The 27657-nt window shown below is 35.9% G+C and overlaps 1 protein-coding gene and 1 long non-coding RNA gene across 4 annotated transcripts; both read right to left on the bottom strand.

Moving 5' to 3' along the window:
- Positions 1 to 11034: 11034 nt before the first annotated feature.
- Positions 11035 to 19288, bottom strand: LOC147761684 (uncharacterized). Its single transcript, XR_015334775.1, has 2 exons — positions 18942 to 19288; positions 11035 to 12282 (listed from the first exon to the last, which is right to left on the bottom strand). It is a non-coding gene; the product is annotated as an uncharacterized LOC147761684 (long non-coding RNA).
- A 1452-nt stretch (positions 19289 to 20740) lies between these two features.
- LOC106181530 (chondroitin sulfate synthase 1) lies at positions 20741 to 27438 on the bottom strand. 3 transcript variants are annotated; one of them, XM_013565944.2, is made up of 5 exons: positions 27284 to 27438; positions 25382 to 26673; positions 24765 to 24989; positions 24021 to 24163; positions 20741 to 23437 (listed from the first exon to the last, which is right to left on the bottom strand). In XM_013565944.2, the coding sequence occupies exons 2-5, from the start codon at positions 26184 to 26186 to the stop codon at positions 23258 to 23260; spliced, it is 1353 nt and encodes a 450-aa protein (XP_013421398.2). In that variant the 5' UTR covers positions 26187 to 26673; positions 27284 to 27438; the 3' UTR covers positions 20741 to 23257. The 3 variants fall into 3 exon arrangements, with proteins under 3 accessions (XP_013421398.2, XP_086869009.1, XP_013421399.2); XM_087012883.1 differs by lacking the exon at positions 27284 to 27438 and adding an exon at positions 26940 to 27267; XM_013565945.2 differs by lacking the exon at positions 27284 to 27438 and adding an exon at positions 26995 to 27267.
- Between the last annotated feature and the right edge of the window lie 219 nt (positions 27439 to 27657).

Raw genomic sequence — 27657 nt, 5'->3', positions numbered from 1 at the left:
ATAGAGCAAAAACTCTGTCTCTCCGCCCCCCCTCTCAGATTCTGTTCTCAGAGCTTATTTTTGGATCATCTTTAAAGCTAGAATTGGGGGCCTTGATGAAGTGACCCGGGCGCGTTTCCACATTTTTTATGAATGACAGGTGTGGTAGATTGATTTTCGTCACTTTTTGGAAAAATCGGAGACGGGTCGATTTTTGGTGATTTTGAGTGATTTTGAACAGTGCCAGCACTGTGAGATTTCTTCAATTTTGGCCAGGTAGGGATGAAAATTTTTTTTCTTCATTATAGTGTCAGGTAGGTGTGTTCGGTCATTTGTAGTAAGAATAAAGTGCTGGAAGAGTGGTGGTGTCAACATTAAGGAAGAAATAGAGCAAAAACTCTGTCTCTCCCCCCCCCCCCTCTCAGATTCTGTTCTCAGAGCTTATTTTTGGATCATCTTTAAAGCTAGAATTGGGGGCCTTGATGAAGTGACCCGGGCGCGTTTACACATTTTTTATGAATGACAGGTGTGGTAGATTGATTTTCGTCACTTTTTGGAAAAATCGGAGACGGGTCGATTTTTGGTGATTTTGAGTGATTTTGAACAGTGCCGGCACTGTGAGATTTCTTCAATTTTGGCCAGGTAGGGATGAAAATTTTTTTTCTTCATTATAGTGTCAGGTAGGTGTGTTCGGTCATTTGTAGTAAGAATAAAGTGCTGGAAGAGTGGTGGTGTCAACATTAAGGAAGAAATAGAGCAAAAACTCTGTCTCTCCCCCCCCCCCTCTCAGATTCTGTTCTCAGAGCTTATTTTTGGATCATCTTTAAAGCTAGAATTGGAGGCCTTGATGAAGTGACCCGGGCGCGTTTCCACATTTTTTATGAATGACAGGTGTGGTAGATTGATTTTCGTCACTTTTTGGAAAAATCGAAGACGTGTCGATTTTTGGTGATTTTGAGTGATTTTGAACAGTGCCGGCACTGTGAGATTTCTTCAATTTTGGCCAGGTAGGGATGAAAATTTTTTTTCTTCATTATAGTGTCAGGTAGGTGTGTTCGGTCATTTGTAGTAAGAATAAAGTGCTGGAAGAGTGGTGGTGTCAACATTAAGGAAGAAATAGAGCAAAAACTCTGTCTCTCCCCCCCCCCTCTCAGATTCTGTTCTCAGAGCTTATTTTTGGATCATCTTTAAAGCTAGAATTGGGGGCCTTGATGAAGTGACCCGGGCGCGTTTCCACATTTTTATGAATGACAGTTGTGGTAGATTGATTTTCGTCACTTTTTGGAAAAATCGGAGACGGGTCGATTTTTGGTGATTTTGAGTGATTTTGAACAGTGCCGGCACTGTGAGATTTCTTCAATTTTGGCCAGGTAGGGATGAAAATTTTTTTTCTTCATTATAGTGTCAGGTAGGTGTGTTCGGTCATTTGTAGTAAGAATAAAGTGCTGGAAGAGTGGTGGTGTCAACATTAAGGAAGAAATAGAGCAAAAACTCTGTCTCTCCCCCCCCCCTCTCAGATTCTGTTCTCAGAGCTTATTTTTGGATCATCTTTAAAGCTAGAATTGGGGGCCTTGATGAAGTGACCCGGGCGCGTTTCCACATTTTTTATGAATGACAGGTGTGGTAGATTGATTTTCGTCACTTTTTGGAAAAATCGGAGACGGGTCCATTTTTGGTGATTTTGAGTGATTTTGAACAGTGCCGGCACTGTGAGATTTCTTCAATTTTGGCCAGGTAGGGATGAAAATTTTTTTTCTTCATTATAGTGTCAGGTAGGTGTGTTCGGTCATTTGTAGTAAGAATAAAGTGCTGGAAGAGTGGTGGTGTCAACATTAAGGAAGAAATAGAGCAAAAACTCTGTCTCTCCCCCCCCCCCTCTCAGATTCTGTTCTCAGAGCTTATTTTTAGATCATCTTTAAAGCTAGAATTGGGGGCCTTGATGAAGTGACCCGGGCGCGTTTCCACATTTTTTATGAATGACAGGTGTGGTAGATTGATTTTCGTCACTTTTTGGAAAAATCGGAGACGGGTCGATTTTTGGTGATTTTGAGTGATTTTGAACAGTGCCGGCACTGTGAGATTTCTTCAATTTTGGCCAGGTAGGGATGAAAATTTTTTTCTTCATTATAGTGTCAGGTAGGTGTGTTCGGTCATTTGTAGTAAGAATAAAGTGCTGGAAGAGTGGTGGTGTCAACATTAAGGAAGAAATAGAGCAAAAACTCTGTCTCTCCCCCCCCTCTCAGATTCTGTTCTCAGAGCTTATTTTTGGATCATCTTTAAAGCTAGAATTGGGGGCCTTGATGAAGTGACCCGGGCGCGTTTCCACATTTTTTATGAATGACAGGTGTGGTAGATTGATTTTCGTCACTTTTTGGAAAAATCGGAGACGGGTCGATTTTTGGTGATTTTGAGTGATTTTGAACAGTGCCGGCACTGTGAGATTTCTTCAATTTTGGCCAGGTAGGGATGAACATTTTTTTTCTTCATTATAGTGTCAGGTAGGTGTGTTCGGTCATTTGTAGTAAGAATAAAGTGCTGGAAGAGTGGTGGTGTCAACATTAAGGAAGAAATAGAGCAAAAACTCTGTCTCTCCCCCCCCCCTCAGATTCTGTTCTCACAGCTTATTTTTGGATCATCTTTAAAGCTAGAATTGGGGGCCTTGATGAAGTGACCCGGGCGCGTTTTCACATTTTTTATGAATGACAGGTGTGGTAGATTGATTTTCGTCACTTTTTGGAAAAATCGGAGACGGGTCGATTTTTGGTGATTTTGAGTGATTTTGAACAGTGCTGGCACTGTGAGATTTCTTCAATTTTGGCCAGGTAGGGATGAAAATTTTTTTTCTTCATTATAGTGTCAGGTAGGTGTGTTCGGTCATTTGTAGTAAGAATAAAGTGCTGGAAGAGTGGTGGTGTCAACATTAAGGAAGAAATAGAGCAAAAACTCTGTCTCTCCCCCCCCTCTCAGATTCTTTTCTCAGAGCTAATTTTTGGATCATCTTTAAAGCTAGAATTGGTTGCCTTGATGAAGTGACCCGGGCGCGTTTCCACATTTTTTATGAATGACAGGTGTGGTAGATTGATTTTCGTCACTTTTTGGAAAAATCGGAGACGGGTCGATTTTTGGTGATTTTGAGTGATTTTGAACAGTGCCGGCACTGTGAGATTTCTTCAATTTTGGCCAGGTAGGGATGAACATTTTTTTTCTTCATTATAGTGTCAGGTAGGTGTGTTCGGTCATTTGTAGTAAGAATAAAGTGCAGGAAGAGTGGTGGTGTCAACATTAAGGAAGAAATAGAGCAAAAACTCTGTCTCTCCCCCCCCCCTCAGATTCTGTTTTCAGAGCTTATTTTTGGATCATCTTTAAAGCTAGAATTGGGGGCCTTGATGAAGTGACCCGGGCGCGTTTTCACATTTTTTATGAATGACAGGTGTGGTAGATTGATTTTCGTCACTTTTTGGAAAAATCGGAGACGGGTCGATTTTTGGTGATTTTGAGTGATTTTGAACAGTGCCGGCACTGTGAGATTTCTTCAATTTTGGCCAGGTAGGGATGAAAAATTTTTTTCTTCATTATAGTGTCAGGTAGGTGTGTTCGGTCATTTGTAGTAAGAATAAAGTGCTGGAAGAGTGGTGGTGTCAACATTAAGGAAGAAATAGATCAAAAACTCTTTCTCCCCCCCCCCCCCCCTCTCAGATTCTGTTCTCAGAGCTTATTTTTGGATCATCTTTAAAGCTAGAATTGGGGGCCTTGATGAAGTGACCCGGGCGCGTTTCCACAATTTTTATGAATGACAGGTGTGGTAGATTGATTTTCGTCACTTTTTGGAAAAATCGGAGACGGGTCAATTTTTGGTGATTTTGAGTGATTTTGATCAGTACCGGCACTGTGAGATTTCTTCAATTTTGGCCAGGTAGGGATGAAAATTTTTTTTCTTCATTATAGTGTCAGGTAGGTGTGTTCGGTCATTTGTAGTAAGAATAAAGTGCTGGAAGAGTGGTGGTGTCAACATTAAGGAAGAAATAGATCAAAAACTCTTTCTCCCCCCCCCCCCTCTCAGATTCTGTTCTCAGAGCTTATTTTTGGATCATCTTTAAAGCTAGAATTGGGGGCCTTGATGAAGTGACCCGGGCGCGTTTCCACACTTTTTATGAATGACAGGTGTGGTAGATTGATTTTCGTCACTTTTTGGAAAAATCGGAGACAGGTCGATTTTTGGTGATTTTGAGTGATTTTCATAAGGCTTGGATATGGCAGTTTTCTTCAATTTTGGCCAGATAGGGTTGAAAATTTTTTTTCTTCATTATAGTGATCTGTAGGTGTGTTTGGTCATTTGTAGTCAGTATTAAGTACTAAAACAGTGGTTTTGTCAACATTAAGGAAGAAATAGAGCAAAAACTCTCTCCACCCGCCCTCTCTCCAAATCCTGTTCTCAGGAGTGCTTTTTGGCAATCTTTAAAGCTGAAATTGGGGGCCTTGATGAAGTGACCCAGGCGCGTTTCCACATTTTTTATGAATGACAGGTGTGGTAGATTGATTTTCGTCACTTTTTGGAAAAATCGGAGACAGGTCGATTTTTGGTGATTTTGAGTGATTTTCATAAGGCTTGGATATGGCAGTTTTCTTCAATTTTGGCCAGATAGGGTTGAAAATTTTTTTTCTTCATTATAGTGATCTGTAGGTGTGTTTGGTCATTTGTAGTCAGTATTAAGTACTAAAACAGTGGTTTTGTCAACATTAAGGAAGAAATAGAGCAAAAACTCTCTCCACCCGCCCTCTCTCCAAATCCTGTTCTCAGGAGTGCTTTTTGGCAATCTTTAAAGCTGAAATTGGGGGCTTTAATGAAGTGACCCAGGCGCGTTTCCACATTTTTTATGAGTGACAGGTGTGGTAGATTGATTTTAGTCACATTTCGGAAAAATCGGAGACGGGTTGATTCTGTGTGATTTTTGGGTGTTTTTAATAATGGCCATGTTTCAATCGATATTAAAACAAGGTCATTTTTTTTGGGGGGGGGAGTATACCTATTAATTGATAAAATATCAGCATTCACCTTATTTCCTTGGTGTTGAGTTTTGTGGTAGTATCAAAGAAATATGAAATATGAAAGTATTCATGATAGAAGGTGCAAGCATGATATTTGTTGATTAAAGCGGTGTATTTTAACAACTAGTGGTGTCAAATCTACATGTACATGTATATCAGGGGCGGATCCAGTATTTATTAAAGGTGGATCTGTCCGGTTTTGTTACGGGTTCACCCCCTTGGCGTTAGGTTAGGGGCACGCACTAGGGCCCTCTAAAATTTGGTGTTTTAGAGGGGGAATTGCACGCATTTAGAACTATGATTCAGCTAGACGTTTTTGGTAAAATTTTTGTAAAGAGAAATCGAAGAGGAGGGTCCGGACCTCGCCCCCGACACCCCCTAAATCCGCCACTGTAGGCTACATGTATTTGACCGTGAACATTTGTGAACAGTTTCAACCACAGTGGAGGATTTAGGGGGTGGCAGGGGGACCCTCCCCTTCGACTTTTGATTTACAAAAATCGTACCAAAAACGTCTAGCTGAATCATAGGTCTAAAACACCAATTTTTTCGGGACCCTACTAGAGCGTGCATGCATTTGACCGTGAACATTCGTCTACAGTTTCAACCACAGTCCCTCACCTAAAATGAGCCATACCTGGCTCTAATTTGCATAACAATAACTTGCTCATTGTAGTGCGAGCTGTCTTCCCGAATTCTCACTAGACAGTAGGATACAGCTGGGTGAACACGCAACAGCATGTGTGGTGCAGACGCAAGGGCGAGCTTTTATGAGGTGTAGAAGCAAGTGCATGCTTCGTAAGTATTACTTTTTCTTCAGTGATCTATGACATTAGATGGAAAATTTACGACAAGTATATATATGTTACAACTCTTTGTTATACTTTGCTTGTCATTTTTGTTACTCAGTATGTCTATATTAACTAGCATATTAGTACATGTAGATGGGCATATTACTTCCAAGATCACGGACTATTTTAGGTCTTAATACCGTTCTTGTCAGTTCTGCATTTTTGACCCATCAACATATACATAAATTTAATAGAGAAAGTTTGTCAAAAAATCAAACGTGTCCTTTTACGACAATCACGATAGTTTGAAAGAAATAAAATACCATTTTGATTAAAATTATCTTATGGTTACTTTTGTCTCTTTGAAGTTTCATTTCATTTCTTTAATTCAGTTCTTGTAGGTTTGTTTATTTTATCATACATGTATCCGTAAAAATGATTGTAAGCTATGTTGAAAAACCTGTAAATTAATAGAGAAATACAGTATGGTCCTCAAACGTGTGATGCATAGCTATTTTAGATATTACAAGATAAATAGGAGGTAAAGTAAATAAACGACCCTTGTAATAACTTCCACAAATTAAACAAATATGTTAAATGTTTTTTTTTTTCTCAAAGCATGGTGTCTCAAATACCTTTATCACTAACTTGAGGTCTTAATTTTGACGTAAGGTAACCTTAATGTTGATTGCTTTGTTATGTACAGACACAAATGTGTCTGTACACATTGTCGTCACCTGCGTCTGTCTTCGCCGTGCACTTTCACCAATAACACAATAAGTCGACAACCATTTTACTTTTTGGCTTGAAACTTACAGAATTATTGAATATTCATAATCCGCAGGTCAAGTTAGGAAATCAGCATGATCGGACCATTTTGTCTCAGTTATGCCGTTTTTTTTTCACTTTTTTTCAGCATGTGTGCAACACCGATAACATGATAAGCGGAAAACCCTTTCACCTTTTGGCTTGAAACTTACAGAACTGATGAACATTCATAATACGCAGGTCAAGTTGGAAAATCAGCACGATCAAGCCATTTTCATAAAAGTTGTGTTTTTATCACTTTTTTAGGATATATGCAACACTGATAACACGATAAGTGGAAAAACGTTTTACACTTAGGCTTGAAACTTACAGAATTGCTGAATATTTATAATACGCAGGTCAAGTTCTAAGATCAGCATGATTGGTCCATTTTCACAAAAATTATGCTGTTTTTTCTTTTTTTTTTTTTTTTTTTTTTTTTTTGTTAATATTCAACACCGATAAAAAATAAGTAGAAACCCGTTTTACTTTTTTGGCTTGTAACTTACAGAACTGCTGAATATTCATAATACGCAGGACAAGTTTGAAAATCGGGCATGATTAGACCATTTTTATGTACAGACACAGATGTGTCTGTACATATTGCCATCACCTGCGTCTGTCGTCGCCGTCGCCGTCGCCGTCGCCGTGCACTTTCATTGTAAACACGATAAGTGGAAGGTAGTTTTACTTTTTGGCTTTATATTTACAGAGCTGATGAATATTCATAAAATGCAGGTCAAGTTCGAAAATCAGCATGATCGGGTCATTATTGTAAAAGTTATGCTGTTTTTTTTCACTTTTCAGCATATATGCAACACTGTAAACACATTTCAAGGAAAACCTTTAGGCCTGTTGTCATGAAACTCACAGGAGTAATCGATCTTACTAAAACGCAGGTCAAGTTCTAAAATCGGTATGATTGGGCCACTATTTTAGTAGTTATGATTTTTTTCACTTTTCAGCATATATGCAACACTGTAAACACAATATAAGAAAAACAGATTGGCCTATTGTTATTAAACTCACAGGAGTGGTCAATCCTGCTAAAACACAGGTCAAGTTCGAAAATCAGCATAATCGGGCCATTATTTTAGAAGTTACGCTGTTTTTTCACATTTCCTCAGATTCAATTCTTGGGCATTTTAACAGTTTCATTATTTAAATAATAAGATACATAAAAGTGTTTGTTTGACATTTCCAGCTTCTTTACGACATTGTTAGTTGATTTTGTAAAAATGATGGTAAACTTGTTATCGTGTTTTGTGTAATTAAGTTTCAAAAATGGAAATAAACTCATATCATTGCAGTTTGTCAGATTCAATCATTCACTATGTTCATAATCTCAGAATGGAAGAAAATGGACAATCAACACTGCTCTATTGATATTTTTCCCATCTCATCAATTTTCTTAGTTGATCATTTGTTTTATGTTAAAAATTGTTAAAAATGGAAAAAAAAAACTTTCAGAACAGTGCTGCCTTGTTTACATTTTGGCATTTTCAAGTTGTGACTTTGAAGTTCCACGGGCTTGAAGACCCATGCTAGTCACATTTTCTGAAAATCCATGATACGTATATTTTATTATTAAAAATTGACGGTCATTATGCCGTTAACCATTATGTAATATTGCATCAGAATAGAAGAAAACACAATTTTGGGTGCTGCTGCCATGATGACCATTATGGGAAAACCATGTTACTTATGATTGCCAAACTTTCAAAAAAGGAATACAGGACTAAAATGCAGCCTGAGTTGAAAAAGCAGTCTAATTGGCTTCTTTTTCTGAAAGTTATACATTTTCAAAGTGTGAACTTGAACTCCGATGGGCCTGAAGCCTTATGCTTGTTACACATTTTACTTACATTGGTATTACCTGTTGAGCATAATTAAAATTTGATGATGAATTTGCAGTTAAACATAATGTACTTTTGCATCAGAATTGACAGTAGCCTATTTTGTGCATAGTTATTTCCTGCTTTTTGTCTGTACATTTTACAGCTTTGCTGCCTTGTTTTTTCAAAAGTTATGCTGTTTTTTTCTTTCTTCAGCATATATGCAACACTGATAACACATTTCAAGGAAAACTAATGAGCCTATTGTTTTGCAACTCACTGTCATAATTTTTCACTTATTGGGATTTTCATCATGTGAATTTGAACTCTCATGGTCCTGAAACCGTAATCTTACCGACCATCTTACCTAATTTAGTGTTGATTGGCTGTGCTGTCATAAACATTACTTATTATTACAGCAAAATTGACAAAGTGACCTATATTCTGCATCTTTATTTTCTGCTATTTGTCTGTACATTTGATGGCTTTGCTGCCTTTTTGTGCTATCTGAGCCTGAACATCGGACAAGTCAGTAAACATCCACATCATTTCAAGTGCCCTCTTCTTTTTGGTGTAAAAAGCATGCGTCGTATCTTCCGAGCCTCCCCGATAATGTTAACATTACCTTCTCTTTTCAGAAATCCGCTGAGAACTGCACGACACCCGCCTGCGAGCAACCAAGCCTATCATCCACGTTCTGGAACCCTTCGTGCATTCATGCATCTATTGTATTAAAGTTGAATAAATACATTTGTAATTCCTTGCTTTTTTCACTTTTATATGCAATAATGATGATAAAAATATTAGTAATAATAAAGGGGTAAAATTATAAAGATATAATTACAGTCTGAGCACTTTTAAATTTAGTCTGCTAAAACAGATCTGTAAATACTGAGTTTGGAATTAATTATTTTTACAGTAATAGAATGTGTAAAATAAAATGGCGTAGGTTTTTTTAACATGCAGTGTTTTGTAAATAATTGAGTTTGTATTTATAAATGTGGGCTGTTGGAAAATCGTGTAGATGTATACTTAAAATACTCAATATGTATGAATTTACGATCTTGCTTTTTGAAAAGCTATTCTACATTTTATTCTATAGTTAATTTTTTATCTCTTGAAATGAATTAGTTCGTCATCCCTGATATCATTTTCTTAATTTAATAAAGGTTCATTTTTGAAAAGTTCAGTTTTTTTTTTCTACAGAAAATTGATTCAAATTTCACGCGCTTCCTAACAGATAAATGCTTCAATTTTAAACAAAATGAGAAAGTTCACACACTTTTTTGAAATGGTAACAGTTGAAATCTGCTTCTCCAACAAAACATGGGCTCTGCATATTCCGATACTTTTAAAATGTCTAATTAAAGTAATATAAAAATATATTGATCCTTTAATTTTGCAACCTAGATTTATTTCCACATAGTCTTAAAAGCTCACACAAAAAGATTACATTTTTATTAAATTGTGGAAAAGCAAATTTTGAGACAAAAAATGTCTATTTCCACATTATACAAGTTTATATCCCCTTAAAACTTTGATAACGCCATTAAAAATGTGTTCTTTATACCCCACCTGTCACCTCCCAAATGGAATGGACTCGCACCACCTGTCACCCCTCATATCAAATGGACTGGCCCCACCTGTCACCCCTCATATCGAATGGAATCGCCCCACCTGTCACCCTTCAAATGGAATGGAATCGCCCCACCTGTCACCCCTCAATTGGAATGGACTGGCCCCACCTGTCACCCCTCAATTGGAATGGACTCGCCCCACCTGTCACCCCTCAAATGGAATGGACTCGCCCCACCTGTCACCCCTCAAATGGAATGGAATCGCCCCACCTGTCACCCTTCAAATGGAATGGAATCGCCCCACCTGTCACCCCTCAATTGGAATGGACTGGCCCCACCTGTCACCCCTCAATTGGAATGGACTCGCCCCACCTGTCACCCCTCAATTGGAATGGACTCGCCCCACCTGTCACCCCTCAAATGGAATGGACTCGCCCCACCTGTCACCCCTCAAATGGAATGGACTCGCCCCACCTGTCACCCCTCAAATGGAATGGACTCGCCCCACCTGTCACCCCTCAATTGGAATGGACTGACCCCACCTGTCACCCCTCAATTGGAATGGACTCGCCCCACCTGTCACCCCTCAATTGGAATGGACTCGCCCCACCTGTCACCCCTCAAATGGAATGGACTCGCCCCACCTGTCACCCCTCAAATGGAATGGACTCGCCCCACCTGTCACCCCTCAAATGGAATGGACTCGCCGCACCTGTCACCCCTCAAATGGAATGGACTCGCCCCACCTGTCACCCCTCAAATGGAATGGACTCGCCCCACCTGTCACCCCTCAAATGGAATGGACTCGCCGCACCTGTCACCCCTCAAATGGAATGGACTCGCCCCACCTTTCACCCCTCAAATGGAATGGACTGGCCCCACCTGTCACCCCTCAAATCAAATGGACTTGACCCATTTGTCACCCTTCAAAAAGAAATCTTCTCCCACATCTATGCAGTCACACAAACCAGACTCAAATCAAACTATAAAACAAAGTCATTCCAGTGTGATATTTATTTATTTAGGGCATTTTTTTGCTACAGAAATTCATGGTGAAGAAATATATATGCACACTTAGATTGACACAGACTCTAGTCAAATAATTTAATAAAATATGAATTATTGACATTTGGGAAGCGTGGTTACGGTTTGCATTGGAACTTGTTCCAAATACTTTCTTTGTTTGTACTGGGATTTCAATACCAGCGTTCACGCTATATACTAAAAGAAGTCAATATCTAAAAAGGTGTCGAACAACCAATATCTAAAAGAGTGTCGAACTAAATTTAAAATCCAGGGAAAGTAAAACATGTAAGTGCTCCATGGGTATTTAAAAGTGTCATTAATACTTTATATTGTGTATACATTTAGTGCGGTATACAGGATAGGCCAAGGGGCGACGTTTTTTTTAATTTGAGCAGACATGATACATCTTCAAATTGGCAGATCCAGAATTTTAATACCTATATATATTGTGATATACTACACCGCATATTTCGTATCTTGATCTCAGCACAAAAAAATGGTTAATTTTGAACACATATTTGTACAAATTTAAAAAGTTTTTTTTCCTTTTTGCTGCAATTTAAATATATTTAAGTTAGAGAAGATTTTAATTAATATTACTTTGACTTCTGGATTTTAGATCGTCATTCACTGGATCAGGCACATAACACGTACAACTTTCAAAATAAAAATGCCTCCTACAATGCAAGTTAATTTAATGTAACCAATGTATATTAATTAAAACTTTAACCTGCAACGTTGTGAAAATGTTACTTTTACCTTTAAGTTTGAAAGTTGTAATACACAGATACTATAAATATTTATATCGACATTTTAAACCCTTAAGTAATATAATAACACCATTGCACAATAATAAAATTGGAGAGAAGCTGAATGAGTTTCAAATAGAATCAGATGCATCCCAATTAAAATATGATTTGAAAATAAAAATACTCAATGACTGAGAATAATTTGAAAAGGGAATATGATCGACCACATTTTTTAAGATATTAAAATATGTTGAAATCTGACATGTGGATGGTGTAGTCCTAAAATGTTTGAAAGTCACAAAAAAGCATGTTCCATTTTCGCCACATAACATGTGCGCTGCGTGTTCGTTTGGGCACGTCAGTGCGTGAGTGTGCGCCCGTGTAAGGTTCCAAAATACGACTGGAAGGCTTTGGAAGATTCTAGCAGTCAGACCCACGTGTATTTTGAAGGATCACCGCAGAGTTGGAAGTTCTGAAATATCAAAATAATGTGTTAATTACGATTTTGAAATGATATCCCGATGCAATACAATTTGAACTTATATATATAGTCCGTGTGCCAAATACCGAAACCCTCCCCCTTAGTGATTTTTGTTCACTATGTTTTTCTGATAGCTTAAGTCCTTATTAGCTTTTATTTTCTGCTTGTTTACCATTAAACTGGTGGTGTGTGTGTGCTTCAGCCGTTGCCATGGTAACACACGGGTTAAAAATTTACATTTGGACCAACAAAATCTAAAATATTTAAAATACATTAACTAAATAGAATTCAAAATCATTCAAAACGTGTAGTCAAAGAGGTGCACTGAACTTAACATTTAACAAAATTATCCAAGATGGCGGCCAACTTTGTTGTTTTCTAAGAAATTTTGATAATTTATAATATTTCAATTCTTGTTTTAATTATTAAAGAATTGCAATATCAATATTTTATGACAGTATTCCAAAGTATCTATGTTGATCCATCCTACATTTTGATGGTTTTCCAACAGAAAGAAATAATCAATATAAACTTAAAAACCTGACCATCTTCCGGAAGATCCAGAAGATGGTCTCAATCCACCCCTTCAATAAGATTACAGTTTCAGGACCATGAGAGTTCAAATTCACACGATGAAAGTCCCAATATTTGAAAATGATGACAGTGCATAAAATATTACATAATGTTTAAAGTCATGAATACCAATACAACTGCTTATGTGGAAACACAGAAAATGTGCAAAGCCTCAGGCGGATGGGAGTTAAAGGTCACAAATGCCAGTGTTTAAGAATAAATTAAAAAGAAAACATAACAAAACTAGAAAAGCACTCCGAGAGCGCAGGCAGCAATTTTTTTATTATTATTGATTATTGATTGATTATTAATCCGGATCATCACCAAAATCTAATTATCTCTTCATTGGCCAACTTCTGACAGTTCCTGAAAATTTCATCAAAATCGGTCCATAACTTTTTGAGTTATGTTGATAACAGACAAACAGACAAACGCGGGTGAAAACATAACCTAGGTAAATATAATTCCAACTAGAAAAGCACTCCGAGATCGCAGCCCTCCGCCAAGGCAGCGATTTTTGATTATTACTGTTTGATTAATGATCCGGATCACCACCAAAAACTAATCACTTCTAAGTTAACCCATTTCCCTCCTACCCTGAAAATTTCATCAAAATCGGTTCATAACTTTTTCAGTTATGTTGATGACAAACAGACAGACAGGGGTGAAAACATAACCTCCTTGGCCGAGGTAATGAAGCTACTATTCAAACTTTTAATCTTTGAGTTTGATATATATATATATATATATATATATATATATATATATATATATATATATATATATATATATTCAAACTGAAGCTGTATTTCAGTCCTATGTTTCTTTCCTGTTAGTGTGAGAAGAGTAAATGACATGGTTTTCTTTTCACGGTCACTATGGAGGCAGTGCCCAAAATAGGGTTTTGTTCAATTTGGATGGAATATTACACAATGCTTAACAGCATAATAACCATCAATTATTTAATAATAAAATAAAACTATGATGGATATTTAAAAAATGTGACTAGAGTTCAGAGTCACACTTTGAAAATCGCCAAATATAAACAAGAGATAACTGTATTGAAAAGAGTCGTTTTCCATTTTCAACACCTTCTTAACGTAAAACAAAATAATTAATTTACTGTCATTTTTATACGATCAATTTAAAAAAAAATGTTGTCTAAGGAAAAATATCACTGGAACAGTTTTAAATGTCCAGCTTGCTCCATTCTGAGATTCTTAACTTAGTGAAAGATGGAATCTGACGAACTGCAATGATATGAGTTCATTTCCATTTTTGATACTTTATTACAGAATGCACGATGACAGGTTTACTGTCATTTTTATATAAGCAACTATCAATATTGTTAAGAAGCAGAAAATGTCAAAAAAACACTTTTACATATCTAATTAGTTCCATAATTAGACTGTTAACATGCCTAAGAATTAAATCTGAAAAAACCACTTGCATAATAAAGGCTAATAACTTCATCAAAACTTAACTGATCAAGCTTATTTTCAAACTTGATCTGTATACTAGTCAGATTGATCACTCCTGTGAGTTGCAAGACAAAAGGCTGATCGTTTTTCCTTAAAATGCATTATCAGTGTTGCATAAATGCTAAATAAAGAAAAAAAACAGCATAACTTTTGTAAAAATAGTCCAATCAAGCTGATTTTCAAAGCTGACCTACGTATTATGAATATTAATCAGTTCTGTAAATTTCAATCCAAAAGAAAAAACGGTTTTCCACTTATTGTGTTATCGGTGTTGCACATATGCTAAATAAAGAAAAAACAGCATAACTTTTGTAAAAATAGTCCAATCATGCTTATTTTCAAACTTGACCTGCGTATTGTGAATATTCATTAGGTCTGTAAGTTTCAAGCCAAAAAGTACAACGGTTTTTCACTTATTGTGTTATTGGTGTTATAAAATGCTGAAAATGTGAAAAAAAAAAACAGCATAACTTCCATAAAAATGACCCGAGCATAATGATTTTCGAACTTGGCCTGCGTATTATGAATATTCATCAGCGCTGTAAGTTTCAAGCCAAAAGGTAAAATGGTTTTCCACTTATCGTGTTATCGGTAAAAGTGCACGGCGACGACGACGGCGACGACAGACGCATGTGATGGCTACATGTATTCATCTGTGTCTGTACATAAAAAGAAAGATCAAATGGTCAACAATAACCGAAGATTAGATAAAAGACACATAATATCCCATAATAAATACAAATCACTCACATTTGACGTAAAAAATCGCACACCGTTTTATGTACATGGTAATCACTCACATTTGACATGGAAAAGAATACTTTTGAGTTTAAATACTATTGCATATGTATTCTGTCGCATTTGAAAGAAATGGCAGTCAATGAGTATAGGGGACTATATATTTACAGTCAATATGATACACTCTGGCTAAAAAATTGATAGAAAATTATATTCCAAAAGAATGTTACTTAGATTTATTCTATTAAGCTGAACCCCACCCCTCTTAGCGACTTTTATTTACTATTATATATAGCTTACATCCTAAAATCTCATTTTCTGCTTGTTTTCTATTAAACTGGTGGTGGGATGACTGACCCAGCCATTACCATACTAACACAGGGGTTCGAAATTGACATTTCTGAGACTAAGAAAAATCTCATACATTTCAAATATATCAACTTTAACAATAATGTAAACTTATTAAAAATATGAAGATGACAGCAATATCAAAATGGCGGCCAATTTGAGTTGATTTCTTAACCTGTTTCTACTGTTAAAGTTATTAATGTTGAAAGTTTTATAAATTTAATGGGATCGAGAAATGTTAAGTATTTTGATATCCATATGGTATTTAGTATTTACTTATTGCTTATAGTGTTTTTACTCCTATAGTTATCATTTTAAGAACAAAAACACTTGAAATCCAAAATGTCCTCAGCAAATCCCGGGTGATTTACTTTGGTACATATTACTGTCCCAACTTCAAATATTGTAGATTTTTCTCCAAAATTGCCTTCTTTCAATCTGTATTTATTCTTTTGTTATTGTTATTACATTTTGATGTATTGAAATTTGAATAATATGAAGCCAAGATCGTGAACATTTGTAATAACTCAATATGGTCTACAAATATTTAAATTATCTTGTGGTATAGCAATATGTATAAACTATGTTTTGTGATGTCCACCTTGGGTTCCAGGTTTTTACACTTAAAAAAGAGGGTATAGGAGTAACAATCACTGAAAACAGTAATTATGCAATTCACATCATATCAGCATATCCAGAATCCTAACACTCTTCAATTCCAATGCTGCTTTCAAAGTTTACAAAAAGCTACTTTCAATAATAAGAGGTAAAATTAACATAAATCTGTTGCCATCTATGATTGGCTGCCATTTTAGCAATTCAACTATGATTATTTTCTCAAATAATTATATTAATAACTGAGGTCCAAATCTAATTTTTTTTTAAAGTTGACAATACATCGATTTCATATATTTGAAATACATGGCAATTTAAAGGTCTAAGAAATTATAATCCTAAAACCCCGTGTTACTATGGCAACTGCTGAATCTGTCACACCCATCACCTATTACATGACAAACAAGAAGAATATTTGAACTTAGGGCCCAAGCTATCAGAAAATCATAGTAAATAAAAATTACTAATAGGGCTGAGCTAGCTTGAGTTTATTAGATTTTATATTTTGTATTGGAATGTATTATGTATTATATCACTTAAGGTGTAAACAAATTGGCGGCCATTTTGAATTTTGAAAGTAATAATGCAATCTGAATTAACATAAATTATTGAAAAGGGTCTTGGTCCATATTCAGTACACCTAAAAGTAATAAAGAATGTAATTTGGGATGATTAATGTGGCATATTTCCAGTTGGGACAGCCGTATGTAAAAGATATGTTTTGTTGCAGACATCTTGGATTTCAGGATTTTACATCAAAATTAAAAGGTAACATCTTTAACAAGCACTTTAGGCAGAAAGCAGAAGCATTGCAATTTCTGAATAATTTAATAAAAACTCAAATATAAAAAAATTCCCAAAATTATTCAAAATGAGCAAAAATTGGCAGCCATCTTGGATTTGCTGTCATCTTGGAACATTTTGATGATTGTGAAGTACAGCACACTTCTTAATTTATACAATTGGTATAATTTTGAATTCCACGATTTTAAAAGCATTTGAAATATTTAATTTTTATTTTTGGACTCAAAAATATCAATTTTCAACCCCAAACATTACTATGGCAACAGCTCTGATACTCACACCCACCACCAGTTTAATGGCAAACAAGCAGAAAATAAAAGCTAAGGGTTTAAACTAACAGAAAATCATAGTAAACAAAAGTCACTAATGGGACAAAGTTGGTCGGAGATAATTAAAATTAATATTCTATTGGAGGAATATATATATATATATTTACCCAGTGTGTATAATCATATTGGCGGCCATTTCGAGTTTTGAAAGTCCTAATGTAATCAGAATTAATGCAAGTTGTTTTGACAAGTCCTACGTTTGAATTCAGTTCATTACAAGTAATGAAGAATGTAACTTTGATGATAAATCTGGGATCTTTCTAGTTGGGACAGCAGAATTTAACAGAATTGTATTTTGGCTGTCATTTTGGATTTAAGAATTTTACAACAAAATTGAAAGGTTGTGTCTAAAACAAATACTGTAGGTCACAAGAAGAGACTGTATGCTATTCCGGTTCATCAAAACATATCCCACATTCTTTTTCCTTAATGATTGAATTAAAACTCAAATATTAAAAATAATTAAAATTACTCAAAAATTAGCAAAAATTGGTCGCCATCTTAAATTTACAGCCATCTTAGAAATTTTGAGGATGGTAATGTTTAGTGCAGCTCTTAACCTATACATCTGAAATAATTTTGAATTCCATTTACTTAATACATTTGAATTATTTAATACTTTTTTGATCTCAGAAATTTCAATATTTAATCTAAGGCGTTACCATGGTAATGGCTGAAGCACACACGCCCACCATCAGTTTAATGGCAAACAAGAAGAAAATAAAAGCTCAAGACCTAAGCTATCAGAATATTCATTGTGAATGAAAATCACTAAAGGGGGGGGGGGGGGGGGGGCAGGGGGGTCTACATTGGCCCATAGACTAATAAGATAATTGAAAGGATATATATATCAATTTTAAACGACACTTTTTGTTTTCATTTATGAGGGTTAATTATTTATTTTATTATTATTATTTTCTTTTTAAGTATGTTCTTTATTTAGTTATAAGTACATTTCCCATTCTTTCTCTTTTGCCCTCCTTTGCTTTCTCTCGCTCTACTAATTATAACGTTACAGGCCACCGCACATACCTAACCGCACCGTCACATGCCTATGCCACAAACTACACAAAACAGTTCTCATTCCACCGTATATTTATTTACAAGACTTCCCGTCTCTTTTTTTCTTTTTCACTTTACTTTCAAACACAGAACGGGACAGGGAAATGTCTAAAAAATATTAGCTCACTTGGGTTCACTTGGTCGGAGGACAACACTAACGTAAACTTCGGCTTTGGATGTTTGCAACGTTTCTGTCTATCTTTTATAATGATATTAGCTCACTTAGCAAGGGGAAGAGGTAAACTATAGTAAATATCAACGCTAACGTAAACTTCTCCGGTTTGGGGTCTTTGCAACGTTTCTGCCTATCCTTTTTCTTACACTTTCCTACATGTACGTACTTCGTGTAATTTTCAGTATAAGTTTTTAAGTTATTTTCTTGTATTTTTAATTTGTTTTCAGTATTTCTACATTTCACGTTACACTTTTGTTACTGTTACTTATTTTGATTTCTTTTCTTTCAGTTCTACGGTTGATTTGGGGAATAAATTAAATAAACCAAAGCAATCAGCGTGAGAGTTTCTTGACTCAGTGCAGCTACAGCATGGTTACCTAGCTACATTGTAACATGTAAGGGCGAAAACTTAGGCAAGCTGTGCATTTACATATGCACTGTACGTGTACCACATTGTCAAATCATTTAACTTCTTTCCACTTGTAAACTCTACTAGACCATATTTTACTCACAAAACATATTTACCTCAACCGTGGCTCCACCAAACATGTACACAACGAGCTTCAACGCTGAACAAAATGTTCGACACAGTGATTTCACCACTTCTATCCATGCAGGTCATCTTGTTACAGGGTCTAGCTGTCAAGTGACCAGCCAGGAGCATAGCTCTCACTGCGGTGCGTGACTTATTGTTATGCAAATTACAACTGATACAGTGAATGGCACATTTTGATTTAGGAGTTGCTGTGGAAGGTTGTTACATGTCAATTTGGGTGATTTTGAGTATTTTTGGCAAGGGCCACGTATGGCATTTTTTTCAATTTTGGCCAGAAATGAAAGGTTGTTATTTTGGATAATAACAGTGACCGGTAGTTAGGTCCCCTGCGAAAATTAGTCTCTCTTAACGCTCACTTATGGTTCTATTATGTTATTATTATATAATTATGTGTCCTAGAACATAATATTTTTCTCTCTTAATGAAAAATGTTCTTAATCTGTTCTAGGACATTCTGATGGACTTCTTAAAAACAGTTCTCCAACTGTTACATTCATTACAGAACAACATAAGAACTGTAAAAATACACCAAATGTTCTAGAATAGATTGAGAACCGTAAGTGAACGTTAAATGAGACAAAGGGTGCATTCCCAGAGATTTAGATCGATCCAGAGATTAAGATTTAGATCGACCTAACTCCCTTGAGGTTCACCCTAAATTGCAGTAAGCCGAGCGCGCACCATAGTTAATTCCCCCTTACAGCTTTTAGTAGGCGCGACAGACGCTTAAGCCGGCTTAGCTGACAGTAATCTACACAGGGATAGATCGATCTAAAATCTATGGGAATGGGGTCAAAGTTTAGCAGGGGGTGTGTTTGGTCATCTGTAGTAGTTTTAAGTACGGGAAGGTAGTTTTCTCAACATGAAGGATGAAATAAAGAAAGAACTCTGGCCACCCCCACTCTCCAGCCCCTAACCTCAGGTGTGCTTTTTGACTAGCTTTAAAGCTAAAATTTTGGGCTAAAAACATCTCAATCATATTTTTTATTTCATATATCAAATGAAGTATGCACAATTCATGCACTATTCTACCAAATTTTGAAGCCTTTTATGCAGCTTTAATACAACAGAAATAAAATTGGGTCTTTCTATAATATCCTGAAAATTCAAGTGATGGTGCATCAAATTCAAGAACTCTATTTTTTGTACTGACAATTTGTAAGGGCAAATTTAAAGTATGATTTTGTGTATTTGATTATTATTCATACAAGTAAGATGTGCTATCTGTGTACTGAGTGCCTAATTATTATATTTTTCTTGATGTTGTGTCAGTATTTCAGTATTTTCTGAAACTTTTATTTAGGCATTTGACTTGATAAGATGATCCAGCTTACAATGAGCATCTAATAAATTACCCATTAAGTAAACTTAATGATGTTTAAATAAATTACCATGGTGACATCTGTATTAATGTTATTTAAAGCAGTGTTTTGATGGGATCATAGGCAAGAAATTGTGAACTGCGAAGGATAATTTTTTGGTGAACTTAGGTGGTGATTTTTTAACAGTGCACACTATTCACTCCACTGCAATAGCTAAAGCCTAAAGGATTACGATGATCAAGATGGATGGAGAGCATTGGTTGCCAGATCATCTGTTGTGCCCCTACAGTCGTCAGACTATGGGACAGATAGATAGATAGATAGATAGATAGATAGAAAGGGTTACAAAATTCTGATCAAATTTCAGAATGAAAAATACTGGTTAAGAAAGGAATAATTTAAATTCTGTGCCTGTGACTTTATAAACTAAAAAAAATTGATAACACTTTTTTTTTACACTGCACTTTTTATTTCTTCACCAAATAGCAATTACACATACTAAGTGCAAGAGTTTTGAAAATTCCTCTTGCTGCAGGACTAAACATCAACTGTACTAAGCAATTACTTGTTTGTTTTTCAGCTGATATTACAATGCTTGTGGATCATTTTGGCACTTACAATCCTTCTATTCTTCCCTTTTCTAAATTTAAACCTAGGCACCTGCTGCAAAAAACTACCTGAGTGAAAACCAAGTCTCAGCAGAGACTTGAAATTTCAAATTATTAAGGTCAATTCCTGAAAAAAGTGGGCAACTTATGAGGATTTACAGTCGCTAAACCTGGCCCAACAGTGGCAAACATAAAAGAAAAAAGTCTAGTTTTACGGACTCTGAGGTAGGATATGAGATGTCATGTTCAAGGGGTGTTTGAAAAGTTTATAACTGATCCCTAAAAGTTAAAGGAGTAGTTTACCATCTTTTGTCTTTGAAAAATACAAAATTTTCTTGCTTGTGTGAAATTTGGACTCACTGTGTGCATGGTTGCCGATAAAGCAAGTCATTGAAATAATTAGTGGGTTGGAGTGGAGAGAAATGTTGCTTTTTTTCAGGAGAAAACCACTCCAAATTCTTTCTTGGTCGGGCTCAATTTTTTTTTCAATTACTCCTCTTAACTTTGTTACTTAAATAAGCATTTTGACAATTTCTTTTATAGTATGAAGCAGCTGACACTGAAAAAAATGTGAGCACTATTTAATTTTCTTATTAGTATGCCATGATATTCTGATATAAATCTTTGGCCTACAGCTTTTGCGTATCACAAATATGTATAAATAATTATTAAAGCAAAGATAAACATCTGATTGCCTTCTTTTTGTGTAGAACTCTGATTGCTGAACAACTGCAAATACTTATTCCACAGTTTGCAGTTTATCACACGGTACTTTCTAAACAAGCCCTTGACAATGAATATATTTAGAAATAGTGTGTGAGGTAAACAAACAAACACACAAACAAATACACTTAATCTAAACGCCAGAGGGCACTTTTGTATATTTTGTGCAAAATGACTTCACAAATAAATTACAAGGAATCACATTTCTGACAATGGAAACATTTTGACAGAAAATAATATCACAAAAGTAGATGTATGTATTTTAATTTGTAGGCAACATCTATGTGACTCTGTTGATTGTAATAATAATAATTGTCTACTGCACAAGATATAAAATAATGCAATATTTTTAGCCTCGTTTCTTATCACAATCTAGGATTTGTTGGATCCTAGTCGCATTGAGTAAATGTGTAAAGTAAAAAAAGAAAAAAAAACAAATTTTTAATACCCTGATCGTCTGATAATATTATTTATTAAAGGTGTAGACTCCATTATTTGGCACCTAGTGACTAGATTTATAAAGCTCATCTAAAACATAACTTGTGGGAAGCATTTTAAATTTTACCCATAACTTAGTATTAGCTGAGATTAATATGAACATTGCCTAAGACCCGGGTATAAGTTATATATTGCCCTAACTTAAGACTGGACTGTTCACTTATTGAATCTTTGTTACAAAGTAAATACATACTGCGATGCTTTAACAACAGATATTGCTTAAATATAAACTACATGCTGACAAATAGTCTACAGACTGACCACTATATCTACAGCTGTAGCTTTTACGTGTTCTTTGGCCAAACCCGGGTTTCGTGAAGCCTTGAAAATATGAATATTTCATAAAGACAATTTTACTAAATGACATAATGCACAAGGATGGATTTTTGTCTCATTTTGCTTGCTAGGCTGTTTTCATATTTTCCAACATTTATTTATTCGCAGGGGCAGGGGAGGGCAGAGGATAAAAAGAGGGTTGGAGGGTATGTGCCCGCTATACCTATTCCTCCCCGCTCCTCCCTCCCCATTTTCAACTGATGTTAACTACAAGAAGCATGGATATACTGGCCTAAAATCTCCCCTGTTGTATATTATCCTATTAGAAAAAGCTGGAAGACAACAATGGAAAACACTGGTAACATAGGCAAATAGTAATTCATTGGCACTTTGAGCATTTGAATAAACTGCCCCCAAACTCTGAAGCTGCATTAATTATAGATTCATAAAACAAGTGCTAAAAAGAAGGATTGTTACAGTAACTATTACAACCCCTATGGCTGCATTCTCTGATGGTGCCTTGCTAGACTCTGAAATATTGGACTGTAGTAATACCTCTGAGATTTAGTTCTTGTTTAAAGAAATCATCATTGTCATCTTAAATGCATAACACAGCTGGTAAAATTCTTTGCTGGACTCCGAACTTCCAGTTTTAACTATGACTAAAAAAAGTACACATACATCCTCTGCTAACAGGAACTTAATAATAACTATATATAATGAATATTTTGTGTAGAAAATAATTAGACATTTAGCACATTTAAATTGAAGACTTACATCTTCCTCTAGCATACAAATGTAATCTCAGTTATTGGGACTGAAATAAGAGCTGCTCAATAGGTCAAACCCAAAACCCACTTATTCGTCATTCTGAGGCATCATTTTGTTCCGAAGAACCATTTTGGCAAGTTGCGTCTTGGAGCCATATCCTTCGGCCATCGAATCAATACACATCCTCAGTTGCTCCTTGGTCAGATTTGGGTCACATGACCTGCTGTGATAAACGTGGATTAGGGATGGATCCATAGCACGGAAGACCTGTGAAAACAAATTTTCAAAATTCACAATCAGAATAACTTTTTATTCTAAATTTATTTATAACCATCTGTATGGAGTCAAGTATTATATATATTCATGGAAACCTACAGCCCAAGGTTACAAGTTCAACATCAAATCAAACCTGGAGATTGAGACTATTCAAAATGCACGATCACACATCAAATTGAAATTGTTTAGATAGGTTTCTCACATTATCACAAGTTCATTTTATTAAATCACTCAAGTTTCACATTCTCAGATTCAACATCAACATTTGAAACCTTGATCTGAGCAGTATATCATGTCAGGCTGTGCTCCTTTCTGTCATGAATTGCATGAATGTTTTGGAAAGTGAAAAGAGCCTATTGTTTTCTGCAAGAATCATGTTTCAAATCAGATACAGAACTTCAGTATCACAGAGCTTCATTTAAAATAAAGGAGATTATTGTATCAGCTACACCTCACAAAATACCTCCTGTTTTTCACATAAAGTTTTGTGGCTTGTACTAATAACTAACACTTAAATGAACTAATTAAAACAGACAAACTACTTTTTTCTTTAACATAATTCACAAGCACCTACCTTCAGATCACTCTTTACATGTTTCAAATACAAATCAACATCTTCCCCACCCCAACCAGTGATTGACAGGTCAAACCCGCCCACTCTGCGGTAGTCAGCTTGATGGAGACACACCATTCCAAAACCATAAGTTATCCAGTGCCCTGAAATATATACAGTGAAGTTTTGACTGACAGGTCCACCCCTCCTACTCTACTTCTGTCAATCACGTGAAATTTTGACTGATAGGGCCACTCCTCCTACTCTACTTCTGTCAATCAAATGTGAAGTTAGCAACATTCCTAAATAAAATTATGTATGTTAGTCATCCAGAACAGTATGTTTTCTCAGTAGACAAGCCCAAGTCTCTGAGAGGGTGAAGCAATGTTGTCAACAAGACAAAGTTCTAAGTCAAGTCACAAACTTATATGTTAGCTTATTTTAAACATTCCCAAATCCTATCACATCAAAGAAACATCAGTATTTACAATTAGCAATCACCATTTATGCAGGTAATAATTTCATGCGTTTAAAAATATTTATTCAAATGATGTCTTAAGCACAACAAACCCTTTTTTTAAATAGTGCCTGTTTTAGGTTGATAACAATTTTATAACAGCCATTGTCAAATTAGTCCACAATTGCCTATAGTATGAAGTACACTTCAAAACACATGCACACACACACACACACACACACACGCACGCACGCGTGCATACATGCACACAAATCAATTCACATCCAGACACAAACATACACACAAACCTGTATATTTATTGATATCCAGCAAATCCTTGACCTTGGTGACGGGAGAATATCCTTTGGCAAGCTCTGGATCATACTGGGAGAACACGATCGGGTAGTAAACTTGGCGGCCATGTACGGCAGTGCTACGGCAACGGTCAAGGAAGTCCCGCTTCAGTGTCACATCAACATCGCAGAAGAACATGAGAGCCTCTTCTGGGAGTTGCTTTGTTCCAAGGTCGATACCTATCCGTGAAAGGAAAATAACTGAAAATGTCTCTATGTGTACATCAGAAAATAATCAAAATTTTAAAACTTGTCTGAAAATCATAAAAAATAATCGAACATAAATACTAGTGTCCCTTCCCTTATGAAAAAGTCCTATTGGATCCTATAGGATTCTATAAGAAATTGGCCCAATTTGGCCCAATTTCCTATAGGATCCTATAGGGCTTTTTCATTAGGGTTTTTAATTTCATTTTGATAACTCACTTGGATAATTACCAACTCATTGGTTAGCATCTCAAAGTGAACCAGTTCAGTTATGTATACTACCCGATGTAAAAAGGGCTAAGGCTCTCAAAAATTATTCACTTTTTTAAACCAACTTTTGTACTGTTATTATTATGACTTATTACCTAAGGCACGAGAAAATGGCCGCTTGGTCTGCAACATGGTGACTTTGTGTTGAGGATACCGGATTCTCAAATCCTTCACCAGGTTGCGTACAATCACTCCATCCCCCTCCTTTGCCTGAAAGTTGAACTCCATGACAACAAGAAGCAGATGAACCTCCTCTTTGGGCTTTAAAAAAGTTTCCTCGAAAGATTTCAGAAAAGTTCTCAGACGATTTGTCACTTTTGAAATGGGAAGGATAAAGTGAACTGTCTCGGAGCTCTGGTATGGTTTTATGTTAAGTAAGTGAGCCGTGCTGAATGGTTTAACCACCTCGAATCTCTGCACGTCCTTTTTGGACTGATCATGCGTATTCCTCAGTTCAACATTTAAGACATACTCTTCTCCTCGATTTGGATCAAAGCGTCGATAACCATCGATTATCTTTTTCAGGAACCAATCATATCCCTTAGCTCCATGATACAATGATGACAGTTGCTCTAGAATGTGGGTCAAGTCCCCCTTGTGGTGACCTAGAAAACCGATTCTTGGGTCGCTGTCAAACTCTCCATATATGTGACGGTCAGTGAAGTATTCGTATCGTATTACATCAAAAAGAGTGGAAGGCTTATAGGCCTCACGTAATTGCACGCTGTTTCGTTCATTTTGACACAGTTTTATCTCAGGTTCTTGCTTGGATTCAAGGTCAGCGAGATCTCCCCCACCAGGGCAAGGGACTGTATAGTTCATGAAATAACTGGTGAGGAATCCCAGTAGAAATGCCCCAGATAGTTTGAGTATGTCCCTTGGCATTTTTCTTCTACACATAGTGGTCAGTGGAAATAGTGCATAATTTTGTGGCAAAATATTGAGAACTTAAAAATTTTTGTTCAAAATGAATATCTTTTACCCGTAAAATGTTAACAAAAAATGGTGTATAGAGGTAAATATGTTACCAGTAGTGATATACATGTATTTCCAAATGTAAACAATGGAAATTAGACTTTACTTGCACTTTTTGTGTATCACAGGTTTTTTGATCACCCTAAAAATCTTTAAAACAGTGGCAGGTACATCACATCTACATGAATAAATGTGTCAGCACAAATATCCAAGTCCCATCACAAGTTTACTGTGTTTCTCTAAACCTTTCTAATGCTTGCTTGCCACTAAAGATGTACCCAATCAAAACCATGAGTTTCTTCGATCAGTGATTCTAAAAAAAGACGACCTTTTCTGTATGGCAATTGGCTTCTTTATATCATTATTTTCTTTCCTCTTTTCTTTCGTTACAATTACAGATACCTTCAGCTACCTGCAAAGTAAATGAAAATTTCATAATATATTTACAGTTAAAATCTATTTTGTTTACAAATTTCTTCTTCACAATATACCAGTATGTAAGTTAACATCAAGATATACTATCAAAATAAATGCAACTCTTGAATTACTCTTCACAATATGCCAGCATGTAAGTTAGTAAATACTAATATACTAATATACCAAGATATACTGTAAATGTAACTATTGAATAACAGGTACATGAATTATTTGTTACAGTTATATATTAAAGTAAATTACCAGTAATTATGTATATAATCGCTTCACACAACAAAGCAAATAAAAACTAAAGCACCATTTGCAGAATTGGCATCAACCTGAATGACTCTGGTAAGGAAAGATAAACAACGCGTCCATTCTTTGTCAAAATGCACAATACACTGATATCACACTCTCCTAGCTACGTGGCGAACTTGTACGTCCCGCTGCGCTGAATTTCCTCTCAATGAAAATAATCCTTAGCAGTGTCTTCATAACAATATTCACGTGAGTGTGAAAAAAAATAACATCAGGCCCATCATATAACTTGGCTTGAAATTAACAGAGTACTGGTTTGAATGGAAAACAGTCAAGGCAACCCCTACCTCATAAAATTGATTTTGTCTCTATGGGCGCCGCCATGTTCCTTGCAGCAGTTCTAGCGCCACCTGACGGGAATACACTGGCCGATAGGAAAATGCACTAAATCTGGCTGTACAAATTACAACGTTTGTTATGCAGTCGATCTTTTGTCTAGATTTGTCTCAAAGGAAGTTAACTACGATATTTTGATATTTATGTTATTATTTTTTTCACCCAAGCTGAGTTTCAAAGTAGATGAAGCACTGGCCGCCGATACTGCTCTCTGACGGCTGATTTGGATAATACATTGTTCTTGTTATTAATTATAATTAGTTTTTCTTTTTCCAACATCGATCTGTATGTATTCAAATTAATTTATTCTAATCCTCGTAAACCT

The sequence above is a fragment of the Lingula anatina genome, chromosome 5 (assembly GCF_051362555.1).
Source record: "Lingula anatina isolate TDL-2025a chromosome 5, LinAna3.0, whole genome shotgun sequence".
Lineage (NCBI taxonomy): Eukaryota > Metazoa > Brachiopoda > Lingulata > Lingulida > Lingulidae > Lingula > Lingula anatina.
This window is presented reverse-complemented; position numbering and strand designations above follow the sequence as displayed.